The sequence below is a fragment of the Anser anser genome (genome assembly GCF_964211835.1).
Source record: "Anser anser genome assembly, chromosome: 21".
Lineage (NCBI taxonomy): Eukaryota > Metazoa > Chordata > Aves > Anseriformes > Anatidae > Anser > Anser anser.
In genome coordinates this window covers 6,512,024-6,536,159 of record NC_139742.1, presented here as the reverse complement: position 1 = coordinate 6,536,159, position 24,136 = coordinate 6,512,024, and the positions used below count along the sequence as shown (strand labels likewise).

The 24,136-nt window shown below is 45.7% G+C and overlaps 1 protein-coding gene across 32 annotated transcripts in view; it reads left to right on the top strand.

Annotated features, from left to right (window-relative positions):
* DNM1 (dynamin 1) overlaps positions 1–23,181 on the top strand; it is a 68,244-nt gene extending 45,063 nt beyond the window's left edge. For 4 of the 32 annotated variants that reach the window (XM_083807878.1, XM_083807875.1, XM_083807877.1 and 1 more), the window contains 7 exons: positions 9,165–9,274; positions 9,863–9,974; positions 11,162–11,173; positions 12,384–12,554; positions 12,720–12,961; positions 13,360–13,578; positions 21,155–23,181. In XM_083807878.1, coding sequence (XP_083664004.1) covers positions 9,165–9,274; positions 9,863–9,974; positions 11,162–11,173; positions 12,384–12,554; positions 12,720–12,961; positions 13,360–13,578; positions 21,155–21,227 — 939 coding nt within the window. In that variant the 3' untranslated portion in view covers positions 21,228–23,181. Of the gene's footprint in view, positions 1–9,164; positions 9,275–9,862; positions 9,985–11,161; positions 11,174–12,383; positions 12,555–12,719; positions 12,962–13,359; positions 13,579–15,243; positions 15,402–16,858; positions 16,896–21,154 lie in introns of those variants that run through there. The other 28 variants (XM_083807863.1, XM_083807862.1, XM_083807861.1 and 25 more) reach the window with 20 other exon arrangements.
* Positions 23,182–24,136: the final 955 nt, after the last annotated feature.

Genomic DNA, 24,136 nt, shown 5'->3' with positions numbered 1-24,136 from the left:
AGAGGTAGGGTTGCCTAATTAAAGCAATCCCCTGCTGGCCTGGGTCCCTTAAACGCAGGAGAAGCAGTGCTGACAAAGTCTGAGCAGTTCCTGAGAAAGGAGCCTTTGTTTTTAGCTGAGCAGGAGCAGAGGGGAAAGGGAAGCGTGCTTTTGATTCCTCCCCAGGTTCAGCTCTTTGATCACTGGCTGTCGGGGGGAGGAAGAAATAAAGCAGCTTCCACCTGGACTCTGTAGCAGAGCGAAGATAAGTTTGTGTTTCAGTGGCAGCTTGGAGAGCCTTGAACATGGGAATTCCCATCCCAAACCTCAGTCTTGTGTGTAGCCGGCTCCATCCTGTAGGGTTGTCTGCAGTGCATGGCCCTCTGTCAGACAGTGTTATCTCTGTGTGCCCGTCCAGATCTCTGCTTCCCCACTAATGCAGAAGCAGGAGGACCCATGTCCTGTATGGTTCCTGAAATATTCTCATGTTGTGTTTTTTTTAAGGCTGTACACAATGATCTTTCTTCACTTCGGCTTTTTGAGGAAGGGGGAGGCTTTGCCTTCTCAGCTCTGTGCTTCTGCAGGCTCGCTGATCCCAGTTCCCCTGTGCTCTGGCAGCTTTCCAGAGGACACGAGAAGGGAGATGAATCTGTCATGTGCATATAGAAGTGCTGGTGGCAGGGCTGTGGGTGGCAACGGGGGAAGGAGCAGGGTGAAATGGTGTGGTGGGGTCAGGGGAAAGGCTAAGCTAGCAGGGCGTTGGGGGGAGCAGGGGCGCAGCCTCTCCCTGCCCTGTTTTGCAAGCCAGGACCCAGAGTCTGAGGAATGGAGACATCTGGACCCCATTAGTGAAATACCAGGCTTTCCGCAATGCTGGTTTGTTTTTCCTCTGCCTCTGAAGAAAGGAATTGAAACTTAAAATGTCTTAAAGGGCCCAGCATCACATGTTAGCAGGGATATGGCTGTTGGTGCTCTGGAGGGGCCTGAAGGAGTGTGCTGGGGAGTGGGAGGGGAAGGAAAGAGCGGGCCAGGCGGGGGTGGAAAGTTGGCTCCCCACTCTGCTCCTCTGCCAAGAGCATTTCTGTGTGTGTGTGTGCTCCTGGGCTCTCTGTTTTTCTTCCTGTCTCCTCTCAATGAGTCAAATGCTGGCCTTATGGAGAGTGGCCCCACAGAAAGCTGGCCTCCCAAGACCTGGAGACCCTCCTGAGGTACCCGCACCTCCTGAACGCTGGGGGATTGTGCTGCAGGCCAGCCGTGGGAGGCAGAGAGGAGCGTGCTCTGGCTGCTGGCAATGCAGAACATGATTTCCTTGCTCGGGGAAGCCGCAGTGTCCCCAGGGCTAAAGCAGCAGCGCAGCACCACAGCACACTGACCAGCACTGTAGTGGACACGCTTCAAGGACTTGATTCAAATAGTGCTGCCTGAATCCCTTATGAAATCCTCAGTGCCTGCTTCTCCACAGGGATTTCCCTCTGGCCGCAAAAGAGGGGCTGTGAGCTGTGCTGTGAGCTTTTGGTGATGAGGACCCTTTAGGCAAGATGCACTGAGCCCTGTGCTTGGTGGTTCCTATTCATAAAGCTCCCTGCCTGCTGGAGGGGACCTCTGTGCTCTCCGCTCTGCAAGAGTGACTGCCACTGCGTGCAGGAGTGCGGGCAGATAGGTGGATGGATGTACCTGCTGTTCCTTTGGCAGTTTGTGTGGATGTACAATACAGATGGGACCTTCTGTCCTTGGGTAAATCATGTACTAGAAATTTGGGGTTTGTAGTAGCAGGTGACTACATGAGAAGAATATGGCCTTGCTTGTGTAGAAATACTGGTGAGCTGCATGCATTATTGGTGCCTTTTGATTCCTGTGTGCGAAGTTCTAGGTGCTTTCAGGTGCATGTGTGGGGATGCTACGTAATCTTACGCATCACGTTGATTCCTGCTGTGTCAGTTGTGCTTGGGCTTTCTTTTTGCCTTCCCTCTTGCTTAAAGTACAAAGGTACTCTCCTATGTCCTGGGGAAAATGTGACCTTATTGACAGCCATTAGATAGCTGCTTATTCTGTACCTGTCAGTGTCTTGTATCCAATTCTAGCTTAAAAATAAACACATTAATCAATACTGAAGTTGTTCCCCTGCTACGCATGCATGCAGCCCCCACCTGCACCGTCCCCCCTGCCACCAGCAGTCTGTCCTTGAGGCCCAGCTCAGCTGGCAGAAATCCTTTTGTCTCTGTGCTGATTCCCCACAAGTAATCACAAGCTTGTAATGAGATGGTGACTGACAATCCAACTGCAGCCTGGTTTTTGTACCCAGTTTGTTCGAAGGCCATAGGAGCAGGTCTGCTCTGAGGTGCTTCCTCTCCTATTTTCAGGTGCTCTCTGAAACATGTTCCTTCTCTTTACATCATCTGTGGAACTCTTTCATTCATTATTTTCTTCTCAAGTGCATATTTTCTCCTGGGTAACACTTAACACTTTATTTTTTTCTCTTACTCAGTCCTTACTTATGCTTTCACTCACTGTTTCTTTTCTTTTCCAGACAAACATCAAAGCAAACAACTTCCAGAACATCCAAACCTCCAACTCTCAATCCTTTTTCTTTTGTAAATGACCAACATTCTTTAAGATGTGAAATCCCCTCTCTCCAGACATCTTTCTCTGTTTGATCATGCCTTCTCAGGTAGCAAAGTGCAATGCAGTTGTAATTCCACCAGGCCCTTAGGTTTATCTCTGTATTTTATGGCGAAGCTTGTTATGTAAAACACAAGCAATCCTGAATGCAGCCACCCCTGGGACAAGTGCGTGAAGCTGAAAGAAGGGGGGTGAAGGAGGGAGAAGGAATAAGAAGGATGTGAGTAGGCTGGTGAAGAGGCAGGTAAAAGTGATCAAGCATGGCTTCAAAGGGTGTTATCCTCCCAGGCTGAGGGATGGATGAACTTTGCATGCAGCTGTTCCCGCAGCCCACCACCCTCTCCAAGCATGTCCCTCTGCCGTGCAGGTGTTGCCGTCCCCGTGCAGCACTGGCAGTGTGTGGTGTATCCCAGCACAGCCTAACCAATGTGCAGACTACTGTACAATCTCGTAGTCCTGAACAGGTAGTCTGAACACTGGGCAGACGGAGTGGAGCCTCTGTGGTCTGCTCTCCGGCTCTCAGCAGCTCATTAGTCCTTCCCCTCCCTGCCTTTGGGATGGGGCTTTGGGGGGCAGAGATGGGGTGAAAGAAGGTCCAAGTCCTGACTGAAGAAGCATCCTCTTCTGGCAGCTGAGAAGAGATGTTGCTCCCTGCGTGTTTCCAATTCAGAGCAAGCTTCCAAGCCCCTTCTTGCAGTGCCGGTGTCAGAAGGCTGGTACCTGGTTTCCACCTGGGGTTTGCTGCACCTTTTTTAGAAAGAGGAGGAAAAAAAAATTCAATTACTGCAGTTCGTGGAGGAAACGTGAAGTTTTGGCTGCCACCTAGGTGTGCAGAATTTGTTGCTTCATTCAACCCCTCTTCTCCCCCTAATATATCTGGCACAAGAGTTAGTGAAGCTGGTTGGGAGGACTCCCAGGCCCCATGCACCATCTCCTCCTGCCCAGCCCTGTCCTGTAGATCAACCCCTTTGCCTGGAGTCCGGAGTAAAGCTCAAGCAAGATCAGCCTTTGCTTCCAAGCCCTCAAAAGGGTCCTTTGACCCACCTTGGCCAGTTGCCTTTTGCAGCTCGCCTCCAGCTACTGCAGCAGCAATCCATACCCTGTCTTTCTCCCCCCACCACGTCTGGCATTGCCGAGCCTCCCTCCCTCTTGTAGTTTTCGCTCCCTCCCTTCTTGCTTCCCTTCTGTCCTTCTGCCTCAATTGACGTGGCAGTGGAAAGCTAACTAGACTCGAGGGAGGAGCTTGCTGGCTGCTGGGAAGGCCGGAGGTTGGCAGGAAGTGAGCCGGCTGGCGGATAAGGTTGCGCGGGGGAAAGGAAGGTTCCCTACCTCGCATGGAAACTTGAGGAATGCCGCCTCTTTCTGTGCCGCTTGGCTCCCATGTAACGATTCCAGATGTTCCCCAGCCTGTGCGGTTTGCTCCCTCTCTCCCTGGTGCTGCAGGGATAAAGAGGGCTTTATGTGTGCCGCACGTCTCCCTTCCAGGGCTGCCTTTTCTTCTGTGCACGCTGGTGGACAGTTGAGATTTCTAGCCACAAATCTGAACACCCACAGCTCCTACTTTGGCCCTAACCATGTGCTGGGGAAGGACAGCCAAGGCTGCTTTTCCTGGAGGGGCACAACATTGCATGTGTTGTGCTTTGCTGATCAAACCAAGTCAAATACTTGGGGAGGGTTCATCTCTGCCCTGGCACAGGAGCAGGCATGGGAGGAAGTGCATTGTCCTTTGCAGAGGCTGGCGGGCACTGCTGTGACCTTAGAGGTCACGAAGGTGGAGGTCTGGGGCTTTGAAGCCTCTCTGGTTCTTAAGCTACTCAGTTACTGCATGCATTTCCTAGTCCACCCTCTGATGGCTTCCTAGGGGCGCAGGCAGCTGGTCGTGGCCGCCATGCACTAAACTGCATGTTCCAGTCTGCACATCACTTCAGCTGATGTCTCATCCTGTACTTTTTGAGCAGGTGAGGAGCATGAGTGCGGCTGATTACCAGTGCTGTGCTCTCTAAGCCAGCAGTAATGGTTGTGATTAATCATGAGTCCAGGCATAATGTCTACAGAGCTTTCAAACTAAATCAGCTTAAAATCTTAGGGTGTGTTGTTTAACTTAAACCCACGTTGCTTTCCTATGTAAACAAGCCATTACAGCTGCTTTGCAGCTTGGATTAGTGATCGGTGTCCAGTAAATTATGTTCTGAGGTAAAAGTGATACAGGTGGGCTGAGTTTTGGAAAGATGACCTTGTATGGTATGGGTGACTGGGGCTTACTGAAAGAAGTGCAGCTCAGGAATTCAGTGTGTATCTTCCTTAGCAAAAAAAAAAAATAAAAATCTTGTGTATCTTTCTTGTAAAAACAAGAAATTGAGTGCTTGATAGCATCTCACTTGGAGGTGTTCAACTTAAAATGTTCAGCTAACTTGTTTTCAGATAATTCAGTCTGTTTTCTAGACAGACACTTATTCCTAGCAATTGTGTAGTGGGCATGTATCCATGCAGTATGTTTGTTCTTAATTATGATGTTAATGTTTTTTCCATTTGAATATTATTACAGGAGATCCCAAAATGCTGTAAAGAACTTGACTGAAATTCCAGTCATCTCTGGGGCAGGTTTGTTTACTCATGGAACTCTACATCTTACAACAAGGAAGGGAGATTAAGAGGTTTGAGTAAGATGAATTGTTTCTAATTTCACATAGCCAACAATTAAAACAATGACAATGCTTCTCCCATATCTGTAGACCCTTGCCTCTGTACAAGAAGAGGCGTTTGTCATAACAGCTACAGGGAAATCTTTAATTAGTTCTTGTGCTCTGAATGCAATGAGACTTAATAATTCTGCCAATTACTTTCTTGTACTGTAAGTGCCAATTTCCAACCTTAGAGGAGCCCACACATGCATCTGTCAGCTTCAGTTCACATGTATCCAAGAGCAGGAAAATGTAACTTGCTATTGAGACTGTCCGATTGAATGGAGGAAATGCTTTGAGTCAGGCTGGCTTGCTGCCTGCTGAGTCTTGTGAGTTTCTGCTAGGTTATTATATACAAGATGGCAACAGCTATTCAGATGATAGTACAAACAGTTTCCATCTCTGGCCAGAACCAGTATCTTGGAGTCAGTCACAATAAGATGTGCAAGATCATCAGGTTGCAACTGCAGCATTCCCCTCTCCCTCTCCCCCCCCGCTGTGCTTCACGCTCCACAATTGCAAATGGCTAATGGGCCCTGGTCTCCTTCCTGGCCATGTGAATTTTCTTCTGTGCTGGTAGATGTGAAGTACAGAGCCATATGGCTGTCTCTGCGCTATGCTGGGGGTGGGGAGCAATCCTCTGGCATGTATCCTGCCTGAGCGAGTAGCTTGCAGTCATCTTCCTGCAGTTCTCCATGCAAGTGGTGTGACTTGGTTAGGCACAGCAGCACCAAGCAGGGATAGCTAGCCCTGTGTCTGCGACATTTCCCTAGCCAACACTGAGCATCCTTGTTCTGCTTCCTGCAGTCAGACTGAGTGCTTCTACAATTTCGCTACCTCTCCTTGGTCATACGGATTAACGTGCAGCCCATGTGCACATCTTACAGAACCTATATTATGCTGCTGAGAGTTTTTCTTTTTTCCTCTTATAGGTGAGGGGAGATAAGAGAAAAGTAAGCCTCTTGATCAGGCAAGAGCTTTCAATACAGTATTTCACAAACTGTCTTTCCCATTTCAATGTGTGTTGGCTCTTTCTCTCCCCCTCTAAGTCTGGAAAGCTAGAAAGAGAAGCCCTTTCCCCCCCTTGGCCAGGATGCTATTCAGCCACAGCACATACTGCCGGATTGCTAACATATGGGCAGAAGGCTCAGCCAAAGTTCTGAGAGGCTCAGCCCTTGGCAGCTTGTTCCTCATTTTCCTGTCTCTACATTCAGGAAATGAAGTCAGAGTGTTGATATAAAACAGGCTGGACTGAAAACTGAGAAGCTGGAAAGACTTGGGGGGGGGTGGACGGGACTTAAAGGGGGGAGGTGTGGGGAGATGGAGAGCAGCAGGGGCTCGTTACGCTGTGTGCATTGCCCTGCAATATATGTGGGTTGGGGGGTTGTTGCTTTGCAGCAGTGCCCTCCAATTTGATTGCTTTTTTTCTACCTTGGAGCCAGAGAACTAAAGTTTCATGCTGGCAAGCAGTTAGATGGGTCTTTCCTCTGGTGCATGGAAAGACCAGCACGTAGAGACAGTGTTGTCTTGATCGTGTAGCAGCATTTATACGAGAGCTTAGAAGGGGTGAAAGTTGAAACTCTGGCAAAGAGCATGCATTTCTATATCAGGATGTGGGATTCCCTTACTATTTGATTATTTCTTATCCCTGAAGAATGACTTCATTCCATAGAAATTTAGCAATAATGTGGTTCTAATGCTACAGAATGACTTTTCCCAGACAGCGTTCTTGTCGGTTATTTTTTGACTAAGTCAGGCTCTGGTCGATGTAGGGAGTTCCAGTTAAGTGAGACCGCAATGGGATGGGCTCGTCATGCCTAGGGAGTCAGCAGTTAGTGTACTTCACTTCTAGGTCACTAGTTCAACCTAACCTAGCATAATAATTACTGAAAGTAGTAGAAAGCTGGAAGCTGTTTCACTTATAGAACCCAAAGTGATCTGTGTGGCTCTGAGACCAGCACCTGGATGACAGATGTCTCATCACAAAAATGCTTGCCTACCTCCAGTTAGCACTGTTAATATTCATAAATCCAGGGGAACTTGCCTGGAGTAGCTTTCCCCCTTTAAAGCCCAATATATCTTGTGGGAGGGAGTGGAGAGTTTAGCAGCTACCCAAGTGATCTCTTCTGTTTCTTAGATGTCACTTGTTCCTGGGATATTTAATCTTTGGGACTTGTCTGAACTGTGTCACATCTGGTATTCTTAACAAACGTAAGTTGATTTAACTGAAATTTAGGAGGGCATTAGGCTGGTCTTACTCTAGTGTGTTTGAGCTCAGCAGCTTTGTCACCCTTACCTGCTGCTCTGCACCGCCCTTGTCTTCTAGCTGGATCTTTAGGATCTTTAGGGTCTCTGCTCACTGACAATCTTGCTTTTTGCTCTCGTTTCCCATGAGAGCAATCACGTTTTCTTGTTTCCAATCAAGAAGGGTCTACAGACCCTAGATGCTCACAAGCGAACAGTCACACATGCATGCTGCACAGACAAGTATGCTCTGTTTCTTTTTGAGTCTTGGATAGCTGTGTTCTGCCTTTTGGAGACCAGTGTGATGGCTCCCCCTCTTGTTATTTTGGTGTATAGTATCTAGCTATAGGAACAGGATGCTCAAAATGAGGACCTTAAACCAAAGTTCCTATGTTAATTTGCTGTAGATTCAGATTTGAAACTTTGACTTTGCTTCTGAATGCAAGTATCAAAATTAAGATGATCAAGTTTCTTTCTTTAAAAGATGATACCTAGGACTGAAAATGCTGTTTGTCTTTTGGATGCCTTGTTCTATTCCTAGCTGGAGATACCTTGTAGGAACTGGTACAGGAAGCTCATAGGTGCTGTTACTCTGAAAAATGGGTCCCTTTATAAATCCAGGTGACCAGTCTGACAGCTTTAGGCTGTGGCTTTTAACAGTCACCAGGCGGTAAAGTTCCCATATTGCTTAAGCTTTTAACTATTCAGTGCGTGAGATTTTTGTTAATGAGTGCAATTACTTGACTTTCTCAACACAGGAGGCCTTCAGGTAGCCTTACAATATCCTTTATTGTAGTCAGACTTACTCTTTGCTCTTTTGATGTGTATTTATTATTGCTTAAATAATACTGTACTGGGTACTGTGAACCCTTTTAAAGTGTAGGACAGTGACAGGATGAAATAAGTCACTTTCTCTAAAGAGATGAGTTTAAGCTGATATAGTCCCTAACGTGTGTCAAAACAGCTTCTCTATCACATGCCTGGCTTTTCTTGAACCTGAACACAGGTTTTTAGTGACTTAAAAAAAAAAAAAAAAAAATACTGAGATGGCAACAGTGGGGCTGTGAAGGCTGCATATGACTGACTGGGTGTGGTAAGAGGTCTCATGCTGAGAGCCATTCTTGCTGAACAATTGTGGTGTAAAACAGAGCAAGCAGTATCCTGCTCGTGAGTCTTTGGAATGGGACTAGCGTGTCCCCAGTGCTGATGGTCCCTGATGAGATGCTGCAGCAAAGTATGGGAGGTCTGTTTGTGAGGGGACATAGGGAAATGGTGCTCCAAGACCAAGCATTTTCTTACCAGTAGCTTTGGGAGGTGGAGGGAATGGGGCTTGAAGCACGCTACTCTTGGTGCAGTGTCATGGATTGAGGAGCTCTTTGGCTGGCTTTTCAGTGTTGGTAAGTGAGGCTGAGGGAGCTCTGGTCAGGGTGAGGCTTTTTGTGTGGTGGATGTGTGCAGTTCTATCTGAATGACTGAAGGGTAGCAGGAAAACTTGTCTGCTGTGCCCAGCCTGTGCTGGGAATGCTTCCCAGTGCCTCCCTGGTGGCGTGGGGCCTGCATTGCTGACGGCCTCCTCTCTGCTGACTGAACAGAGGATTCACGTGGAGCGGCGAGTGACTTGTTACTGATCCCCTTTTTCAGGAGAAGGAGAAGAAGTATATGTTGCCAGTGGATAACCTGAAACTGCGAGATGTTGAGAAGGGATTCATGTCCAGCAAACACATCTTTGCTCTCTTCAACACTGAACAGAGGTAAGCTCACACCTCAACACACCAAACGATTGATACACACATCCTCCTTTGGTGGCTGTCTTTTAAGGATAATTGTTGAGGAGATAGGTGACTTTTAAAGAGAAGTATAGCTTCATTTCTTCTGGTCTTAGAACTGTTTGCCAATTCATTCACTAGTTTGTGGTCTGCACTGTGAGCTTCAGCTATTTATTGTGGCTGTGTGGCCATGGTTGGAGTATTTATTATCAAACATTACTGTTTTTAGTGAGTGAGTAGGGAAATCCATAACAGATAAAGGGAAACGGGTTGATTGAAGAAGTCCAGTAGTGAGCAAAATCGAAAAGGGATTATCTTTCAGTCCCTGTTGAAACTGGAGCTTTTTAGGGTAAGACCAGAGGTTTGAGGGGGTAACTGACATGGGGGCAGGCTTGTTCATGAAAAATTCATTTCCTGGTCCCTCTGTAAGGACATCACAAGGATGTTAGCAAGGGACTAAGTAATCTGCCTGAAAATGATGGGAAGATACCCTAGTCATTTGACACTTTTGTCAAATATGGGCAACAGTTTGTTTTGCAGTGGATAAGAGTAAAACGTTTGTCTTCCTCTCAGGAATGTTTACAAGGATTACCGGCAGCTGGAGCTGGCTTGTGAGACCCAGGAGGAAGTAGATAGCTGGAAGGCTTCCTTCCTTCGTGCAGGGGTCTACCCAGAACGCGTTGGGGTAAGTTAAAGCAATAATAATGGGGTGGAAAGGAACACAGTATGTATCTTAAGGATAGCTGCATACTCTTATGTTAAAAATAAGTCTATGAAGGTTGTGTCACTTTCCTGAGCTGGGGATATCTTAGAACAAATCTAAATTTTTGATATGTGCTAGTGCTTCCTTTAAGGAAGCTTGGGATATAGTAACTGGCAACCTCAGAGGGGTGGCAAAGTAGTCAAAGGCTACCTTGATGAGCCCTCCTAGCTCTCCTGTTCTGCGGGCAATAAGTCCCCAGTACAAGGATGCTTAACTACCTGACTACTAAGTGGTATGTGTCTGCTGAGCAAAGGTACCATTGCTTCTCAGTACCATTTGTTGTATGGCATTGTTAGGAGCTTCACAACTTTCTTATAGTTTGCCCATTCCTTGCCTTTCCCAGTTAGGAAGAGATTTTCTTTTTTTTCTTCTCTTCCCATAGCCTTGTTCTGCAGCACTTGCTGTCAGCATTCTGTTCTCCTTTAAAAGAGAACTGTGGTACGAGTTCCTGTTCAAAGCTTTCCTGTTTCTCAGTGTGAGAAGCTGCTGCTATAAATACTTTTCCCATTAGAAAAGTGATAATTGCTTATCTGTTTGTATTTGTTGCTTCCAATAGACTTCTTGCATGCATCCTTCCTGTTACACTTGAAGATTGTATTTCTGCCTTAATGCATTTCCTGACAAATTGATATGATATTTTAAAAATAAATAAAGATTATGGGCTCTGGGCCTTAGCAGTGATGTGACTTCAAATCGACTTAGGACCAGACTGGTCCTCTTAAACATACACTCATAAAGGATGTGTGCCACCTATTGGTGAGCACATGGAGTGGCTTGGTGTAGGAACACTGATCTCTATTTTGACAGTCTCAAAACCTTATGTAAAGAATAAAAAGTAACTATAGTAGGTAAGTATAAATTGCACTGTACTGCTGATAACACTATTTCCTTTGCAGAGCATTCCATTCTGATTTTCATTTTAGCTAAGCAATTCACTTGTTCTTCTTCCAGAGTAACTTAAGTGTTTATACATTTTTAGTGGGATTGGTTTTGTCTGCTCAGTGCTAAATTAAGATTTTCTCTAAGTTCTAAGACCAGCTAAAAATCTTTTTTCATTTTTGTCCTTTTTTATTTTATTTTTTTCATGTGTGCTCAAACTGGCCTGCCAGGACAAGGACAAAGTAAGTGACCCTCTCTGTGTTGTCCCCTGGGGCTCTCACTGGATAGTTTTTTTTTTTTTTTTTTCCTTTTGTCACAATGTCCCAAGAGGCATTTTTCTTCTCTTTGTACTTTATGTTGGATCCTGCTGTTTGTTTCTGGTTTTGGTTTGAGTTTTCCTTTTTTCTTTTTATTTCTCTTTTTGTATGATTTCTGAATCTTGGTGAAAATCTTTTTTTTGACCCTCTTTTTGAGTCATCTTGTTTGACTTCCACTTCCTTTACCTCATGTTTCTTACTAAGGCTTTCCATTTATTCGTTATATAAGATCTTCCTCAGAAAAGCTCAGATGCTCAAAGGAATTTGCCCTTTCTCATATATTTTGTTCCCTGAAGCAAAAGCTGATAAGCAATTTCCTACACTGCTGCAAATCAGTCAGCCTGGAATGGTTTAAGAGATTTTTTCCTTAAAAATCAAGTTTTTAAATAAGCATTGAAAAAGGCAGCAAAGACTTTCATGGTCTGTTACTTTGAAATTGATCTCAAATGGATGAGCTTTGGCAATTGCCTACTGTCAAACAGCATGCTCTGGGTTTTACCTTACAGAAATCTAAACAGTGGATTTCAGGCAGACAGGGCAAGATTCTTCTGCTTTGTGTGGAAGATGCTTGGAACTGTGATGCAGAATTTGCAGTTAGTGATCTGGAAGGTTTTCTAGGTTATTCCACCTCCTACTTGCAGTCTGAGCAGTTATTTTACCTCTCCAGATAAGTTTCCTCATTGTATAATGAGGGTAAGGATGAAGTACATTGGAGAGCCTGTAAGGCTTAATTTATGGTAAGCGATTCTTAGGTCTGAACTGAATCTGGGCATGGAAAGCTGAGCTCAGATGAAAAACCTTCCACGAAGCTGTAAACACTAAAAGTAAAAATATAGCTTTGAGTATGCGCTAGAGTCATAGCCTGTGAACATTATTCAGGAGTCCCTGTTGCCTTTTACATTTTGTGTAGTAACTTTCCACTAAAAGAGCAGCTTTACCGTTAAAATTCCTCAGCTCTGAGCTGGAGAAGTGTATACAGGCTGAACTGTGCACTGACAATCACAGCTCAAAATGCGAGTGTAAGTCTTATTGCATGCTCTTCCTGTATGTTTCCCTTTGTCCTCACTGAACTGTCATGAAAAACTAATTTTGTGTTGCATTTGAAGAACTGCTTTGTTTCTGCCTTCCTCCACAGGCCAGTGAAGCGGAGGAGAATGGATCAGACAGTTTCATGCACTCCATGGACCCTCAGCTGGAGAGACAAGTGGAAACAATCAGGAATCTGGTGGATTCCTACATGGCAATTGTCAACAAAACCATCAGAGACCTCATGCCGAAGACAATCATGCACCTCATGATAAACAATGTACTTATCCCACTGGTTGATAGAGGTGGAGAGCCATAGGGAAGGGGAAAAGCGGGGAGGGTATGAAAAACTGAAGGCAGCTTGAAGGGAGGTTGAGGTGGGGGACAGAATGGAGTGTTCTGGGAGACAGTGGCAACTGATTCCCTCTGTTCTCTTCCTCTGCAGACCAAGGACTTCATCCACTCAGAGCTGCTGGCGAACCTGTATTCCTGTGGTGACCAGAATACACTGATGGAGGAATCAGCAGAGCAGGCCCAGCGACGTGACGAAATGCTGCGCATGTACCATGCCCTGAAAGAGGCCCTCAACATCATCGGGGACATCAACACCAGCACTATCAGCACCCCAATGCCCCCACCGGTGGACGACTCTTGGCTGCAGGTGCAGAGCGTACCATCTGGACGCAGGTACCAGAGGCTCAGGGGGAGAGCCCCACAGACCTGCCTGATGCCTCTTTAGTGGCTAGCTGGGGCCTCCTACTGAGACAGGGAGTCCTTCTCTTCCTCTCTTCTCCCTGTGGATGAAGAGTTCTGGGTGTTTGTGTTGGGAAGCTTCTATGCCTTGAAAGCTATGTAGGGCTGCTATATCTTTATGGAAGATGTGGAAGCTGCTAAACCTATAGGTTAGGTGGGGCCTGAAGCAGCTTTGAAGGTAACTGAAACCTGGCACAGCTCTTGAGAGCCAAGGGTAATGCTTAAAGTGACACACAACTGAAGAAGGAACACTGAAGGCAGCACATGGGGACCTTGGCGGTAAAACACGAGTCCCAGGCCTGTTGTTGCAGTTGAATTTCTCTGTTTGCTAGGTCTCCTACGTCCAGCCCCACGCCGCAAAGGAGAGCTCCCGCTGTGCCACCAGCCAGACCTGGGTCTCGAGGCCCAGCTCCTGGGCCACCTCCTGCTGGTGGGTCAACGCTGGGTGGTGCACCCCCTGTGCCCTCCAGGCCAGGTGCCTCTCCTGATCCCTTTGGGCCCCCTCCTCAGGTTCCTTCTCGACCTAATCGTGCTCCTCCTGGTGTTCCCAGGTAAGTCCTGAAACACAGCTTTGAGGCAGGTGAGATGTGCGCAGTATTTGGGTTGCAGTTTTGATGGTACTTTGTCTGGGCCATAGCAGACAAGCGGAGTTCTTGATTTGGGTACAGTCTTCAGCTATTTGAACTTGGTCCATAAGCAGGAGCATCAGATATTGTACAGATGATGTAATGCTAAGGCAGCTCATGGGAATAGAGGGGCAGCCTCTTCTCTGCACCAACCTGCATGCAGTGGTTGGGGGAAGAGGACCCTGTACCTGAGAGCTTTATTAAAACAATTATACCAACAATTCTGCTTGCAAGTAGGAGGTGGTCACCAGAAAATCATGGGACTAGAGTGACAGTGTATGTTCCAAGACAGTTCCCCTCTGTGTAGGGTTCCCCAAAGCCTGAAGTTGCCCCTCTTTTCCTGGCACAGAGGTTTTTCAAGGCAACATACGGGGATCTTCATTTGGGATATTTAGGTGCTTTTTTGTTGTGAGACTACAGTCATGTCACTAGAAGGGAAATTAATTTTCTGTAGACACTTTTGTTGCTTCTGCAGACAACTTGAATGTTTTCCAGGCTAAAGGGCTCAGATGACACAGCTTTGCTTTCCCATTAGGAAACTTAATTCCTCTCCTGTTCAGTCACTTCATACACATTTCTGCATAAGTGGTTATCCCCCATGCAGCCATGCACATCTTCCTGAAGAGGAGTTAGGAAACAATCTAGAACCAAGAATGGGTGTTGGTACTTGGTCTCCCTGTGAGAAAGAGGAGGCAATTGCAGAACATAGAATGAGTATAAGCAGAACCCCCACCATGTGATACATGTCTGTAAGAACATTTCCCTCTTGGAAAATGCATCCTCTTCAGTGGGTGCTGGTGGTACATGTCTGAAGTTTTGCCACATTCTTTGAAAACACCCAGCCTGTCAATAGGTGGTGATGGTATATACCCCTGTGGTAGTGCCCCAGCTCATACTTGGCACTGCCTGTTTGTAGAAGTGTTCTCTGTCAGGTTGTAACCAGCCCAGAGGCTGATGAATCCAAAGAGATGATAAATCAGTTACTGACTCTGGTGTGTGCAAATGGTTTTACTTTCTTGGTGCCTCTGCCCCAGTTCTCACTACATACCTTGATGCAGCTCCCACAGTAACCTGTCCACACATGCCTCAGTACTGCCATAGGTAGCACCTATGGATGTCAGCATGCTTTTGCTGTGTATTTTTGGCTCTTGCTTCTTGTGACCCTGATTTTCCATACAGTGTTATTTTGTGGTTTTGTTTTTAGTATACTTAAACTTTGTTCTGTCTCCATCTTCTGTATGGTTTCATTTCTTCACTCATGAAAAATATTCTATATACCTGATCATCATGATAGGATCCCCCAAATGGCTGAAATGAATTGGCTTTTTTGAAGAAATGATGTAGCCTACTTTACAGGCTTTTCTGCCATTTGCATGAAATAGAAAGGTTTAAGGAAAGGTAGGGAACTGCACTGGAGCATCAGAAGAAAGTGCTTTATACTTAGCAATCCCTTGCTTCAGAAGGAGAAATAGTAGGTTGAATTGCATGCTACTGACTGCCCTGATCTGGAGTTGAGAAAGTAATTCCTGAAGTTGTGAAGTGAAGAAGTTCTCATGCTCTTTCTCTGATCCCCCTCTCTGATTCTTCCAGTCGTTCATAGACTCCTCCGGATCCTGATACCAGCTTGTCATTTGAGTTCACTGATGAATGGAGAATTTCCAATGACAAGGGACTCTTTCTCTTCTTCTCCTGTATATAGAATAAGAATGTTCCCTGCTAGCACTTGGACTCGGGTCCTTCTGCCATGGGTGAACGAATGCCATCTCCACTTTTGCTTTTTTAATACCCATCTTTTCCCTTGCTAACTGGGCTACACTATCTTGTGTGTGTGAGAGAAACAAAGCCCTTGTAGATGGCATGAGTGGGCTGTGCTCTAGGAGTTGGTGCTACGTAGTGAACTGGAAGTGCATGGTGGTGGCTGGGTGTACTTAGTGTGCATGTGCACATTGATACCTGTGTAGAAGTTCAGCTGTATGTTTGTGCCTCCAGTTTGTGTGAGCATCTAATTTTATGGATGATGAACTTAAAGACAAGTGTTGTTCCACTTTTCTCATAAACAGAGTTGCATAGACATGCTTTCACATACAAACACCACATGGTCCGTTTTCTTATATGGGATGGTCTTCCTGCATATAATGAAGTACTCTTCAGACTGACTTTCCACCCTGCCTCTGCACTTTTTTTTTTCAGGCGTTTATTCAATCTACTACAGAAATCCATATTACTAATTGTAGTAATTACTACATTACTAATGTATTACTAATACAAACATTTGGGAGCCGAAAGTAACAAATAATAGAAGGTCCTTTCTGTGCAATGAAGGACTGTATGCTCATTTGGGCTGTTTAGGAGATTTGACCTGAGAGAAAACTGTGAAGGTATCCCACCAGATACTTAGTGTTAAGTTCAAACTTTTTTGACAAAAGCTATAGGTGAAAGCTCAGGCAAGTTCAAAGGAGAAATAAAGTTAAAATGAGAATGCCTTAACCACTGGAAAAATCTGCTGAAGGCAGTAATGAATTCTGTTCTTTGGTATGTGTGAGGGGGGAAAAAAGATGCAAGTAATCAGGATCACTGTAAACATAACTGCACATTTTTATCACTTGAGTTATTCAGGAGGTATAAGCAGCTGATGTTATGATTAGTGACCTTTTAAATATCTTCACCTGTTTCCCTCTTCTGGGTAGTACTCGGTGCTCAGTATGGCATGTTACCTCCCTCTTTCCTAAGCTGTCTGTTTCAACTCTAACACTTAATATGGTCAGAAGATACGAATTCTCAATGAGACGAGTCAACCCACCTGTGCCCAGCTGCCTTGAGCTGAGACCTAGATAGGCTCCAGGCTGAGCAAGTGTGAATGTATTTGGGTTCTCTGGATGTGTGAATAGGGTTGTGTCTCCAGCTGGGTGGGAGAGTGAGCAACAGCTGGTGGTGTGTGAAGAGAGAAATGGCTCTGAGCACACCCTTGTGCACGGCAGGGTTCTGGAAGCGTGTAAAGATGAGGCTGTGAACGTGTGCGAAGTCCTGCATGACTGAGTGCAGCCCTACCCAGCAGTGCACACTCGTGTGGTGTTCTGGGAGGGGGGGCATGCGAATGTGGCTCTGTGCAAGTGCATGTCTATCTCTGTTCCACCTTCCTGACAGTCTGTGTGGCCTCTGCCTTGAACTGTCTGAACTGCCATGTTGATTTCATGTTGTCTTTCAGAATCACTATCAGTGACCCCTGAGGACTGGCAGCCACGGTACGTTTTGCGCTCTCCCTGCAATGCATGAGTCATTGTGTCCCCATCCTCCATCACTTTGCTCTGCAGCTTAGCACTGCTGCCTCGTTCTTGTATTAGTAAGAGTCCCTTGTCCAATGAACCACCTCTGCCAGGATCTCATAAAGGGAGGAGTCTTGAACAGAAAAGCTGGCTGATCAGAGACTGTGCAGCTGCTTGAGCTGCAGGAGCTGGGAGAGCCTCAGTACCTGACGTAGGGTTACTAGAGGACCTGTCCTCTGCTTCCAGGTAGAGGAGCTGGGATGGGGGAATGAGTGCTGGCAATAAGGTCTAAACAGTGTGTCTTTCATTTGGCTTATATCCACGTTAAGTGGGAGATTAACAGAATGAATTCTGTTTTGATCTTGTCAACTGTGTTAAGGGTGAGATAGAGACTTGGGGAGCTGTTAGTTCAGACTCCTCTGCTTATACTCAAATGTCTGGCTGGAGAAGTGCTCCCTTCCTCTCTGTGTCCCTAGTGCTCATGGAAGGCAGGAGGAGTTTGGGTCATTAACAGCAGGACTTCCATGCCTGAGTACGGGATGCCTCTGACACTGAATGTTCCCTGTTACCCTTACATCCCACGATGACAGCTAGAATTAAACTCCCTTTGCTCGTTCTCCACTTGACCCTCTACCTTTTTTTCATTACTCTTCTGCCTCTGTTCAGACTGCCTTCCCTCATCTGCCACTGCAAGAGAGAAGGATTTAGTGATCTGTATCCTACCCTAAGCTCTGCCCCAGGTTCCTGCCTGCTTCCCTTTCCCATCTCTCCCTGTGTTTTGCGGCCTTGTACGTGCTCAGTGACATAGCAGGCTACAGGGGCAGGCTCAAAGTCTATTATGCTGGCCAGATGTTCAAGGACCAGCTCTTCCTTGTGCCCTGAATGATGAGGGTGGGGGTGTGAAAAGGGAGGTCTTGCAAATTCTCCTCAGTCTTTTTCCTGGGAACCTCTAGGCCTTAGTAACAAAAGGGTAGGGGGACAGAACAGGGCAGGTGTGAGTGTTTGGGGCTCCTCCTCCCTTTCTCTATTGACATCCTTTCTTGAAGTGAAAGGTCTGAATCTGAGAGGAGCGGAGCAGCAGCTCCTTTAGAGCTCCTTTAGTTTCCCTTGCTGCTGGTCATGGGAGGCTGAACCGGGGGAGCGAGCCCTGAAGTCCTAATAGGAATAGCACGAGTTCAAGCTCCTGTGTCAGGTTAGAGTTCAGAGCTAGTGGTGAGTCTACAAATTCTCTGCTAGGACCATCTTGCAGCAAATGGAGACCGCTACTGCTGCATGTAGCTGGAGCTGAGAGGTGCCACATCCCATCAAACCAATGCAGGGATTGTTCAGTGACTGACATGCTCTTTGAGGATGTTATCTGTCAGTCCTCACTGATGACATACTGCAGAGGTGTTGGAGCAAATCAGCATTTTCTAATACTCTGCCTACCGCAGACATCCCTAGCAGCTGTAGAAACATGCATCTTGGTAAAATACTTAAGGAAAGAGGCTTGCTGTTGTCTGTACCTCTTTCTGGGACTCGCTGTTATGGGGTATTTTGTTCTTAGGCTGGCATAAAGAGCACCAAGGAAATAAAAAATTAAAAAGCACCCCAAACCTCCTCTGATAGCAACCTTTTGAAGCCCAGGGGAACATATGTAGTGTTTTACCATCCCTGTTAGGTTCGCATTAGCAGAATTCATAATTACCCTGCTGTTTTCTGGAGATGACTAGCTCAATGTTCTAGTCTGGGTATGGCTTGAAAGACTGACTCCAAGGGATAGGACAGTATAGCTGGTCTGCTCAGGCTCCTGCCAGGGTCTGTCTTACCTCGCACTGGAGCTTCCCAGAGAGCAGAACTTTCTTCTGTCTGGAGAAGAAGAACAGGTACTTTTCAGTGGTATAAGAGGGCTTGGCTAGCAATGTAGTGAGATAAACTGAAGCAGCATTTTGGAGGTAGATGGTGCCTGAGATAAGTTTTCCATCTCTTTTTTTTCTGGTAAACAGTTTTCAGCGTTTGTAACCGTACAAGGCAGATCCTCCAAACACCTCAAGAAGTTTTCCAGAAAACCTGAGCAGAGATAAAACCCTTACGGGTTTTATCCCTTTAAAAAAAAAAACCTTTAAAAAGCGATGGCCTGACCCCTAAAATGCAACGACTGGTGAGAGGAATGAGTTGTTTGCAAAAAAAAACAATCTAGTACATCACAAAAAGCAGCATGTCTACCTGAATATTGTTTGTGCTCCTTTCAGCCCTGTTTGTTCCGGTAGGGTCAAGTGGCCTCCCTTGTCAGAACGCTTTATGTAGTCCAATGGCTTCAAGTATCCTTTTTGTCTAAATCCACAGAGGCTGTTAGGACAACCTGTCCAAGCTCCTGAAATGCAAAAAGCCCTTAAAGTTTCTCAAAAAGTGCTTTCTAACATATATAGCAGCACACCAGTGTCTCACTAAGGGTTGAGCTGGAGTTTGTAAAGTTTCAATTTCAACGGTCTGTTACTGTTCCAATGAGAGAAGGAGCCTTTAGTGGTTGGTATGGCCACATCTACACCACGAGCACCCTTTAGAGAGAATGTACAAATCCCACATGTCATGAAGGCCCAGGATTGCAGATTCCCTAGCTGTAACTTACTGCAAGTTTTGCTTCTAGGAGATTAGTATTATTTCAGCATCCATCCAAGATGGCTGTAATTTCCAGGCTCACTCAATCCCATCATTTGCTTTACAGGAGAAGTAACTTGAGTGGCATGCTGATGACAGGGTCCTGCACTCCCCATTAACATTTTCAATCAAGGAAATAACATTTGCAAATGTTTTTACTGTCTGAGCTTTTTAAATGTATCATTACCCAAGGCAAGGAACAAGTGGCTGTAATTGTTTTGAGATCTGAGGCTTAATCAATATAGAGCAATAAACTCTGCTGAGGCCTAATAAACAGGACTATAGAGTTGCTCTGGTTCATTTGCTGAGATGAGGGAGCTCGCCCCAGTTTATAAGGCTATAGCTCCTCTGGTAGAAGCAATGATTATAGGTTTGCTGTCAGTGCAAAGCAAGACCTCTCTACCTCAGAAGACTATGCTGGTGCAAAAAACTTCCTCTGCCTCTTTCCTTACTTTCCCCCAAGCTCCCCCTGTACTGGGAGGGCCTTCATTTCCAGCCGTCACTTGATTCTCTGTAACCTAAACTAAAGCTTGTTAGTGTGGAAATGTTCTGATGTTAATTCAGTGACACCTGATTCTGTTTGATTAATGCAAATGCTTCCTCTTCATTTGGTCTTTTGGTTTGCTCTTTGCATTTCAGGCAGTTTGGACTGTAAAACTACTCTGGCTTGGTCCTATACAATATAATTATCACTATGATACACGGTCATGATGCTGACACTGCAGGGAGCATGCTTTAAAGGAAGTATGTAGGGTGAACTTACTGACTTCCAGAACACCCCCATTTTCTTAGTTATTTGTAGGCTTCCTTAAAGCCTGTAGTCTGAGCCTAAAGCGGTCTTTCAAGTAATGAGTTGAGAGTGACAGCAGAGGTGTTGTCTTGTACTTTCTGCTGTTTCCACCCAGTCCTGTACAAGGAGATCCTAAAACACAAGTGTCTGTCCCCTGAATGGATTACATTGCTGCCAACATACCTAGCTAAAGTACCAGCAAAAGAGCTGAAACAGTAGGAATGGTTGGGTTGAAGTCCCTCTGTTAAAGTCAGAAGTTGCATTGGCTGAGCCCAAGAGCTACAGAACTGAAAGCAGCAGGCTTGGCCCTTCTATCAAGGATCGGCATCCCATATTGGAATAGAGAGTGCTGGGCTTCAGGCAGCCTCCAGGGCAGGGGAAGTAGGTGCTCCTCCAAACCAGCCAAGACCCTCTGGCAGCGTGTCTCAGAGGACCTCATCCATGCTGTGTGACTGTCATGTGCTTGATACAGGAGCTCACTGTTGTCCATGCTTCTCAACTCTCATCACAGAGCCAGGACGCTCACTGGCAGTAAGTTTCTGCATTTACAAATTTCCAGAGGGAAAGCAAAACCGGCTGTCCAGCAGACTGCTTTAATGGTGATCCATGCCGTGCAGAAAGTCCAGTGTGAGGCCTGATACAAACATGCGAGTCTCCTTTATGGAGTTGCACTCTTGTGCAAGTTTGTGCCTCAGTGGTTTTTTCCTGTCGCTGGCTCAGGCGAGGTGGAGAAGCATGCGTGATTGTGACTGTGATTGCTGTGCTAACCACAGTGTGTGTTCTCTTGTTTTTGTTCTCTGCTTTTTCACAGCAGAAGGGGCCCTGCCTCACCTACTCGACCTACCATAATCCGACCGGCTGAACCGTCCCTCTTAGATCTATAACTCGAGGCTGTAGACAGCTGGCGACGAATGCCGTGCTGGCGGCTTCCCCATTCCACCCTCCCTTCCACAGCCACAGTCACTCCTCTCATCCATCCCACATCTGCCTCCCACCGCCCCTTCCTGGTGTGTCGTAAAACACTAGCCTAGTGATTGAGCTCTTCGTCTTCACTCGTGCGTCCTGTATTGCTTTGTGAGCGTAGAGTAGCCTTCATTCAGTGGCACGGATCCCTGAAGTACACAGGCTCCTTGGAGAGATCAGCCGCAGGGACATCCTTAAGTCCAAGTGGTGGCTGTCCGTCCAGTTATTTCATCTGCCTGGTCTAGCCTGGATAAGTGTCCTGCCTGCATCAGTTAGCTGTAGCACCTAGGACTGATCTGTAATTATTCTTTTCTTGTAGTTAAGAAGATAAAAGTGTGACTTAGGAGCAAAATGCTGTCAAACGTGACACTGTTAGGAACAGATTACATGTTCTGTGTATTAGTTTGACTTCTAAGGTGCAAAAATTCATGTTGGGAACAGTGCAATCTACCTTATATCAAAGCGAGGCAGGGAGATGGAGAAGGGGGGAACTCAATGGATCGGCATAGTCCTCTAGAGTGAAGTCTGAGATAGCGCACACACCTCAGCGTGCAGGGAGCACGCGGACCTGCTCGTGCTCAGCTCCCCGAAAGAGCTGGGGAAATCCTGCTGGTGAAGCACTGGCTCCTGCCAGCAGCTGTCTTGCATCATCATTTTTGGCTGACTTTCCTGAACCCAGCAGGGAGAGGGGAATAGATACGCTGCTCCCCCCTTGCAAATGGACAACCAAATGTTTTCAGGGAGTTTGCTTTGTAATGTTTTGTTGAAAATATTTCTGCTTTGAATAAGCACATCTCTGTGTTTTTGGTACTGTGGTGACTTCTTCCGTAGCCTTTTCTTGCATGTGGATGGTACGTGTTTGGGGAAACTTGTAACTGTTGTTTATCACGACTCATCTTCTTAAGGTTTGGTTTTTACTCTTCATGTTATGTGTATTAAAAATACTACAAAAAAAAAAAAGACTTCAGAATTAAAAATGTATCAACCCTGTACATCTTGGATGTCATGTCTCTACCAGAAATGAGCCACCCATGTTGCAGACTTTCAACTAGGTCTGATTCAGATTTAAGTTCTCTCTTTCCAGTGTGATTGTCATGAATTTCTGTTGTGGATCCTCTATTGTTCTGATGACAGTTCCTTTCTGTATTTTAACTATTGTTTTACTACCTCTTCCCCTCTTCCTTCCCTTCCCCCTTTTCTTTCTTGTCTTCAAATTCCAGCCGGCCGGGTAAGGCCAGTCCCTCCCGCCCGGAGAGCCCAAAACCACCATTTGACATGTAGGCCTGCTCCCTCTGAGACTCTTTGCCTGCCTCTTAGCTGTTCTGTCCTGGAATGGTCTGACTCAAACCTCACACATGGCTTGTTCTGTTTGTATTTTGTGATACACACATTATCAGATGTGACTGTAGTGAAACTGTTTTTTCCTCTCTTCCCAGCTGCTTTAAAGGAGTTTAACAAGTATATTGTAGTAATGAGAAACATATCTTTACTGTTATAAATATCTATAAATATATATATAAAGATGGAAAATCTATATATGTCCAGGTGTTCAAAGCCATTTGTGCTTCCATGTGGATTTTAGGAAATGCTTAAGTAGGGAAAGAATATCTATATACATATATATATATATATACACCCAAAAAAAAGTTAACCAAATCCTGATGTTGAGTTTTTGAGCTGATTGTTAAATTCTCTGCTGTGTGCAGTTGGGTTAATGTACTACCCCAGACTTGTGGGTGAACTGTCTCAGTGCTGGTAGTAGCTGTGATGCAGTTTGTGATCTACCTGTCACTCTTGTTTATTGGATGAAATAAACTATCATTTCTGTATAATGAAGGACTCCACAACTAGAATAAAACCATCTCTTTCTCTTGCTTTCTCTGGGTGAATTTCAAACTGTTTAATTTTAACCTGATATTTTCATCCCGTAGAGTTTAAAAAGCTATACATGCAAGCAGGTGCTCTCACTAATAGGGATGGTGGAACAGATCTGCATCAACAGTGGTGTCCAGGAGCTGCAGTTCAGTGAAACAGCTCATCACATGCAGACGCTAACTTACTTCCTCCATTGGAAAGAAAAGTGCAGTGAGGTGCTTCAGTGACTGGACACACAGAAGGTGGGAGTTTTGGACACAAAATTGCTTGCTTCTTAAAGAGGTATTTTTGTATACGCCTACTTGTGGAACACAGCAAGCAGGCACTGAGCTGTAGTTTCTGTGGCAAGCGGTGTCATTTGGGTCCATATCCGAAGTACAGTCTGAACAGTCTTAATGCAATTGGAATTTGCTTTTAACCTGAGGTGACATTTCTGTCTTAGTATAAACTGGGTAAACCTGCTGCTACTGTCTCCATGTCAGAACAGGTTTCAGATCCTGCTGTTTCTCAGTGACAGCCCTGTTTCTCCCTAACTCCTGAACTTAGCACTGCTGTCCTAATGATCACAATTGATTCCTTAAGCCCCTGTGGAGCAGGGCTCCAGCACTACTGCCCTAGAAAGAATTTAGGAACCTTGGGGTTTCTGACCTGCATCACTGCACTGCTGATGCTTGATTTAGTCCTGGTTGCTGTTGGCTACAGCTGGCTGTGATACTTGTCAAATCTCCCTAGTAACATTTTTAATAAGCTAAAATTTTACTCAAAGCTTCTATGTATAGTGGATACTGCTGTGGGTTGGGTGAATAGACTAGATCTCTAGTGATTCCTTCCTGTGCATCTTTTAGCTATTTCTGTCCTTGCATGTTTTTAAGTTGTAACTTCATAATTTCAGCTTCTATGCCACTGAGACAATGACCCATTGCTTGTCATACTCTTTTTCTTCACTGGAACTCTT